General features: G+C 36.4%; 1 protein-coding gene across 1 annotated transcript; it reads right to left on the bottom strand.

Moving 5' to 3' along the window:
• Positions 1 to 2,395: 2,395 nt before the first annotated feature.
• Positions 2,396 to 3,482, bottom strand: LOC107689107 (reprimo-like protein). Its single transcript, XM_016487016.1, has one exon. The coding sequence runs from the start codon at positions 3,212 to 3,214 to the stop codon at positions 2,870 to 2,872; it is 345 nt and encodes a 114-aa protein (XP_016342502.1). The 5' UTR covers positions 3,215 to 3,482; the 3' UTR covers positions 2,396 to 2,869.
• Between the last annotated feature and the right edge of the window lie 4,888 nt (positions 3,483 to 8,370).

Raw genomic sequence — 8,370 nt, 5'->3', positions numbered from 1 at the left:
GAACTAAGTGTTTGGTACTATCTAGTGGTCATATTAATGTTGCACAAAAGCATTCCAAACATTCACTTCCACTATGTTGACTGCATTCACAGCAAATTTCTGCATTTCTCTCCTGCATCAGGTGGAAATTTTACTCCTAGATTTTACTGAAAATCACATCCTTACATGATTTTAGCTCAAAACTTGTCAGATAAAGCAGTAAATAAAAGCATTAAAAAAGTACAGTATGGTCATGTATAATAAAATATGTAGAAGAGTAAAAGAGTAAAAACAGAATAAGAATTTGGTTGTATACTGTTTAAAAATGAAGTCACAATGCAAAAAACTAATGCATACTCCAAAAATTATATATATATATTATTATTATTTATATATTATTAATTATATATACTGTATATATATTATTTTTGGAGTATGAATTAGATTTTTGCATTGTGATATATATATATATATATATATATATATAAAAGAGAACATAGCGAATAGTAGTAAAGTGTCAGTAAACACAAAGAGAGAATCATAGACAGATGTTTTTAATTGTGCACTAATTCATGTGTGCATGCTCCTGAATTTTTTATTTGGCCAATTATTGTATATAACCATCCAGCTCTGACACTGCAAAGCTGATTCACTGCTTGTACAATTTAATATTTTATGAAACAGGTTAGCTCTGTGAATCTTTCTCTTTTCCTCTCTCTCTCTCCATCCTTCTACTTATCTACATTTTTACAGTCCATTAAAAGAAGTGGAAATGGAGGAAGGGATAAGAGGGCAGTAAAAATCATATCTCAGCGTTGAGCAGGAGACAGAAATCTGAGACAGTGCTCAGATCTCCTCTACAGAAATACAATGCTGTACGCCTTCCTCACACTTCCCCCTTCCTGTTTTCCTTGCTTCACCTTCGCTTGTTTAACAATTGTAGATATTGCTTTATGTTTACAATGTATAATGTTGTGTAAAACTCGTTCTGTGGCCCTCATGATACTTGTATCAGTGTGTATGTTACGCCAAATGAATCAGAGAATAATTAAGCCTGATCTTTAAAATGCAAATGTTTAAAATGATCACTACACTAAAATTTTGTTATATTTATATGGCTTTAGTCCGATTTGCTTACATCTCTTGTGAAAGGAACAGCGAGTCTGGCTTAGATGGTGAGATGCTTTTGCATGCAGCATAATTATTATTATTTTAAATAAGTTATGATCAAAGAATATTTTTTCTCATTTTTCTCATCAAAGCCGAGTGAATAAGCCTTGTTATTTGCTTTAGAGAGTGTTAAAAGGAAAAAATAGGCAACGTAATTATTACTTTTGACTCAGTCTAAACACAGCCCTTCTTTGAACATTTCGAAGTTGCATCATACTCCACAACTCGCTCAAGTGAAGGTCTTTTACTTTAATATAATGTGTAAAATATCTATTTTGTATGCATTTTTTGTAATGCAAGCAGATTCATCGGTTACATGTAGCCTATACTTCTACCTCAGGACAATAGACTATAATTTTGTAGAATCCTACAAAAAATATTAATTTCTTTTCTCTGACTTATAAAATTTAAACTGATTATTTTATACTATCATGCTATTCTTTTCTAAAATCAGTTTTCTTAATGCCCATGTGTTCAAATCATAATTAAAAATGAAGAGAAAAAAGGATTCCCACAGATAAAATGCATCATTGAATAACAAAAACTTATTGAAGAAGATGCATGAAGAAGCAAATATGTAAGATATGCATTTAACCATAAGAAAGTCTACTTATGCAACCTTTTTTATGGATTTTTTTTTTTCCAGAATTGGCCAGTTATTTCAGTTCTGAATGTCTGGCCTTTAAAGATAAATAAACAAATGCACTGAGATGTTTTAAACAGCTTTATTCAATTCAGCATGCTGCACAATTTCAAGTTTCCAAGTCAATACATTTTACAAAATACTCCATGCAGCATTGAGGTCTTTACCTAGAAAGTGCCTGACACACCGAGCACCGCGCATGCAGAGGGAGAGACGTCAGCCGGTGTGATCGGGGAAGGAGGCATTGAAAACGTGCAAGTGCGCCACCAGATGAGCATCTCCCCCCTCACGTGCTCTCGGCAACAAGTTAAACTTGAAGAAAAATACATTGTGACATCTTCAAAATCAAAACAATTCAAGCTGTAATTCAAGGTGCAAAAGTCACCGTTCACAAAACAACATGCTTTTGAAAGTGATTGTCTAGTACAAACCAGGATGGTGGGATTGGGGAAGTCAGAATATTTCCAGTAATAAGGCTTGAACCCCCCTCCACCAAAAGGGAGTCAAAATATGAGATTGTTAGGGTTTTAGTAAATTAACATTTTTTTATGCAAGAATATTTCAACAGGGTTTTCAGTAATGATAAATGTTACTGTTCACCATGACAAACACGTTGTGCTTTCCATTACGACCAATTTTGTGCGGGTCCGTCGAAAAAGCACACGTTTATCACTTGTTGAAAGTATTTTAGATAACCAACTTTTAGAATAGGTGCACCAAAGACGGCTACAATTTTCGTTTCGCAAGACCAAAACCCTCCCCGGTAGCCTATAATTTGCAGACTTTAACAAACATAATGCAATAAATACATACTTTGATTTTTTTTTCTGAGGTAAAAACGTGTAAACACTTCACTGTAAAAAATCACAAGCAAAATGACCTCAGATACAAAAAGCTAAGTAAACAGGAATAAATACATTCTCATTTCGTAAACGTGCAGCTTTATATCTGTCATCTTTGCTTCAGTTCATCCACTTCGCCTTTTCTTTCCGGAACGCGAAGGGAGTGAAAATGTAAGTTGCATATCTTCGGCTTCCAGTCTGAGGACAACCGGGTGTGAACAGGTGACACCCGTGGCTAACTCAGTCCGATCATCACCGCCTCAACGTCTTTGGATGGTCTCCGGTCCTTGACCAGGAAGTTGATCATACTTTCGGACTTGATCATGAGGTTGCAACCGAGAAAGAAGATCCCGAACATCACGGTGAGTGAAAGAACGCACAGCACCGCGATTTGCACCACGCGCGTAACGAACAACTTGCGTTCGTCCTGAGCGAGAACTAAAGACCCGCCACCGTCATTTGCGGTTACCTCGCTCCCGTTCCCCGTGCAGCAATCAACTAGTGTCCCCGCGAGCTCTTGACTGCGGTTGAGCAGAACGCCGTGCGTAAACACCGTGTGGTTAAAAAACGTTCCGTTCATCCTGAGCGGAGACGCAGAAAACTGAAGCTGACGACAGTCGAGACTCTTATGGCATCAACTCAATTTCTGCAACTGCCTGTTGAGTCCAGTAAGATTCATGAGGAGAAAAAGTAATAAAAGTATCTCCTAAAATCATTTGATGATTCATACCATCAATCTACACGCAAACTGGATAAAATAGTGCTTGATTCTGTTGCGTTCTCTCACAACTAGTAGTCAATAAGATGTCTTAACGAGCACGATGAGCGCTCAAGGCACTTCTAAAGCAAATGATACTCAGCTGAGACCTGCGCGCAGGTTTCGTGTGAGCTTGGGCTCCATGTGGAAGGGGGTGGGGGCCGGGAGAGAGAGAGCGCGCGCCATCAGCCTGGATGTCGCCACGGAGACCGTTCTCTGTCAGCAGAGCTCGAGAGGGTCTTCTAATCAATGGAATTTGATTCAGTGGTCAAAAATGTCAACCCAAATCACCAGAAGTCCACGCCTTTCTATGATTCTTAAAGTAAAGTGCTTTTGGAAGACTTTCAAACTCAGCGACCCAGCGTTTATTCCAATGGACATCGCCTTTTGTAGCGTTTCTGAAGTGAAGCAAGTGCAAAAATGAAGCATGGCATTGAATGACATAATAAATTTGAAATAAAAGTCCCGATTTTTTAATTAACAGTTCATTAAACATTTAGACAAAACATTTTTAAATCTATTTTTTAAACAGTTTGCATATGTTTTTTTTTTGTGTGAGTATCATATACTTAATACATCCAGCTTTTATGGCTCATATTATCATACTACAGAAAGAAAAAAAAAAACTTATTAAGAGGCCCAAACTTATGCACTTTGCTGATATTTAGATAGACAATATAGCAGACTACTTACATAAAATGCATAAAAATATGCTGATATCGATACTGATACCGATACTTCTAAACTAAACTGATCTTTTAAATTATTAAAAGAATATATAATCAGTAATTATACTCACTTAACATTAGATTTTAAAGCTATGTTTTTTAACATTTCATCTTTTTTGTTTACACATTTAGAAATAAAATATACTATAATTGTATATTTTAGCCCTTTACTGGGGCAGTAACCTCAAAGGTGCAACTATACCCCTAAAAGTGAGCATATTAGTACCATACAAGTAGCCTATGCATGCTTTTTGTAGTATTGTTTTTAAGTCTCATGCTCACCAAGGCTGCACTTATTTGAAGAAGGGGGAGACAGTAAAAGCAGCAATATTGAGAAATATAAAAATTAAAAATAACTATTTTCTATTTTTATATATTTTAAAATGTAATTTAAAATGTATCTGTGGTCAAAGCTGAATTTCATAAGTAAATAAAATTAATGTTTTAAAAAATGCACTTTAGAATCGATATTTTTATGTGAGGATCTTAAGGATACTTAAGGATCGATCCGCCCATCCTTCTTAAGCATTAATTTTTCTCTGGCTGCTTTGATTTTGTATTTCTAAAACACATTCCTTAAAGCAATAAATACATGAAAAAAATTGTATCAGATATTTGTTATTTGTTGTTGGTAATATAGTCAACATATAGCGATTTTATGAAGAGGCTAACCTACATTAGCTACAATGTATCTAAGTAAAACGAACAAGTGAACTTAATTAGACTAAAATTTTTCTATTTTTTTGTTTATAATAGAAAAGTCAATGATGACCACAACTTACATGACTCGACTGGTATTCTTATGAAGCAATGCAATCACTCTGAATGATGAACAGAGTGAAATTAAATAAAAATGGTGGAAATATATATTACATCAAACATCTGGTTCTTGCGTGTCATGATGTCAGTCATGTGGTGTGTGAGAACCAATGAGGTTTGATGTTGGATTTGTGCTACCTTTTTTTTGTATGGGCTGTGTATGCATGAGTTAATCAGTTTTTTTGAGTTTGTTAAATCAATATGGTCAATGGGAATTCTACTTACTTGTTCATCATAGTCTCTGAACATTTCAGCCATCTGGTTGCCACTGGCACCACCCTTCGCTGCCTTGGCTCTGAAAAGTTTCAGGAGCTGAGGAGTGTGCATGTCCAGGGCAGTGTAGAAGGTATGCTGCAGATTTTGGTTTGCGATTCGATGAAATTCTGCAAGCACCTGCGACAATTATTAGAAAACACAAATTTAAATATACATACACACACACACTTTGTGTGCAAAGAAAACAAAAATAACCATTATGGAGAGTATCATGATGCATGCATGTTCTACACCACATGCATGCATCACGATACTCTCCATAATGGTGCTAGGGTGACACGTAAATAAAATGTGTTTAAATGTGGTAAAAGATGCATTGACAGCCTCAAAGGCACTTACAGTTGACCCTGTGGTGTAGTGGTCAGCAATACAGCAGTAGTCTACAACTGTAGATCCAGGAGCTGTATTAATCTCTTCGTGGTAAGGAGTTTTTGGTTCTTTACCCTGTAAGCAGTCCTAAAGGAATGTTGTCATGAAATTGAAACGCTGATCTCACAAAGACCTTTCCTCCACGGGCTTCAAACTAGACGACGTGACGAGCAAATAGCTTCGGGCCGGAATGTCGGTCTCTGTTTTGGTTTGTGAAACCCGCCCACTGCCAGTTTACCCAATTGTATTTCGGCACCCCGGGTTGCCAGTTGACAGCTATTTCATTTCAGTCATGGAAGCTGGCTAACGAAAGCGGTCAGAGCGGGAAATAGAACTTTTTGCCCATCCTAAAAAGCCTCGACATCCATCCCAAAAACTTTATGATCAACAACGGTATAATAAAAGCAGGATAAATATTGGAGATGCGTTTGAGAGATGGAGACAGCTTAAAATAGACAAAGGGTTAAAAACGAATGCTGATTTGGCTAATTTTCTCCTTAACAGGTAAGTAATTAGCTAAAGTTGGTTAACTGATGTATCCTGGCTACTAGGGAAAGGAAACAAGTAAAAAATACTAACTCCAGAGTGTGTATTTGCAGAGTAGTGAGCTTATGTTTTCGGCATAACGGGTTTAACTGTCTATGTGTAATTTATGCATAATTAATTGAGACAGTCTCGTTTGAGAAAATGAACCATTAGATTTCAAAGTAAGAAATAAATTATAGTATTTTACACCTCACAATGATAACAGTCTACTTCATTACGTTTACAACTGGGCCGCCTCAATGTATGCGGCCGACAAATGCGACCTCCGGAGGACGCAGCAGCAGCCTCCGAAGTGAGACGCAGATTCAGATTTATAAAAATACACATGAGGTGGTTTATAATTTGCAAACAATACAAATATTGCAAACGTACACATTAGCTGATCAACTTACAGTGTAGGGCTCAATGCTTTCCATCGTCAGGTGCGCTCGTTCCTGTCAATCTGGCAACCTGCGTGTGCATCAAGTCTGAGGAGGAGGGGCCGGGTGAAAAAAACCCTCTCCAATATTTTGAATTTGGACTGCAATACCTAGTTCAACCACTCGGTGTCAATCCTACATACAGCACCTTTAAGTACAATATATGAACAACAAATCAAGTGAACCTAAACATTTAAGTGCAGTGTGCAAGAGCACTAAGGTTTTTCAGCAGTTTTGATCATGTTGATAATTTAGATGCCTTAGAATCTCATGTAGTAAATGTGACACAATAGCCTTATAGGGTTAAAGTACTACAAAATAATACTAATAATACAGTTGTAAAGTAAACGTGAAAACAATAGCATAACGAGTCTTACCGTTGAGTTAAATTTCTTACACAGTACCTACACTTCACAATGATGTTCATTGTGATAGATGGTGGGTCTCAATTTATGTAAAAGAGCTATGCTGTCACTGTAAAAATATTTTGCTAGGTCACCTAAAACCTAGCTTCATCTATATTAACTGGTTTAATCAAGTCAAAATATAATGTATTATTGCAGAATATATTTACTTAACATTTAATATTTATTTAATATTAACTGTACGCCATCAAAAGCTATTTTAAGGGTCAAATCAAGCAGAAACAGCACCTGTCAGTTTTGCAGTGTACATCTTAAAGGCGTCATATGACGCCCATTTTCCACAAGTTGATATGATTCTTTAGGGTCTTAATGAAAAGTCTGTAACATAGTTTGGTTAAAATTTCTCAATGGTAGTGTAAAAAACATTTTTTACCCTGTCAAAAACAGCTCTTTTCAAATCAAGCCGTTTTTGTAGCATTTTCCTTTAAATGTTAATGAGCTCTGCTGACCCCGCCCCTCTCTTCCGAGCTGCTCTCAGAGAGACTGTTTACTTTAGCCGCATTCATCGTGAAACTTGCTAATTAGCACATTATTAGGAAAGGCGATTTGCAAAGATTCATTACAAAACATTATACTCACTTGTTCTGTAGATGAGGCTGGATCGTGAATGATTCGCGCGAACAAAGACGCATTTATAAAAAGGTAAGAAAGAGATGGTTCTTTAAAGAACCTTTGACTGAATGTTTTTTTGTGGAACCAAAAATGGCTCTTCTATGGCATCGCTTGAAGCACCTTTATTTTTAAGAGTGTAGTATTCTTTTGGCCATACCCATAAAATGGATATCAGTGAGGTCCATTACAACATTGGACAACACTGATTGATTTTTTTGTATAGATAAAGCAATTTTTTCAATGAATATAATTTATGGTTGCATTTAGAGGAGAAATAAAGCACGGTAGGATGAAATATAAAAAAAAAAATTTAATTTTTTTTTAAATGTATATTTCAAACAGCCAGCTTGAACATAATTAGGGTCTGACTCTGAGCAGATGAAATTGACATCTGGTTTCCCAAGAGATAAGGCCATTGCAGCTCCAAATATCACAAAAATTATGAAACAAACATTGATTTACACAGAGGTGTTCTCCAGTTAAACTGTGACAATAATTTGAAAAAGTGAGGACAGCGCATGAGATGCTGCCAGGCGAGTTGAGAGAGCGCAGGCGGTGGCTGGCAAATGTCACACCGACAGAGAAAACCGTGGGAGAGAAGAGACGGGGGATAAATTAAGAAACGAATAAAGTGTCGATAGAACCAGAGCAAACTTTTCTGCGAAAGTCGAGCTGTTCTGCGCACACCATTGATTCTTCACTTTCTTTGCCAAAAAGAGAGAAAAAAGCCTATTTTAATTAATTGAGGCGCTGAAATATAATAACAGGATTATAGGATTATTCTA

The sequence above is a fragment of the Sinocyclocheilus anshuiensis genome, unplaced genomic scaffold, assembly GCF_001515605.1.
Source record: "Sinocyclocheilus anshuiensis isolate Anshui unplaced genomic scaffold, SAMN03320099.WGS_v1.1 scaffold653, whole genome shotgun sequence".
NCBI classification, from domain to species: domain Eukaryota; kingdom Metazoa; phylum Chordata; class Actinopteri; order Cypriniformes; family Cyprinidae; genus Sinocyclocheilus; species Sinocyclocheilus anshuiensis.
This window is presented reverse-complemented; position numbering and strand designations above follow the sequence as displayed.

What these genes read in the sequence shown, in the direction of transcription:
- LOC107689107 (XM_016487016.1), bottom strand. Translation starts at nt 3,214, where the DNA reads ATGAACGGAACGTTTTTTAACCACACGGTGTTTACGCACGGCGTTCTG.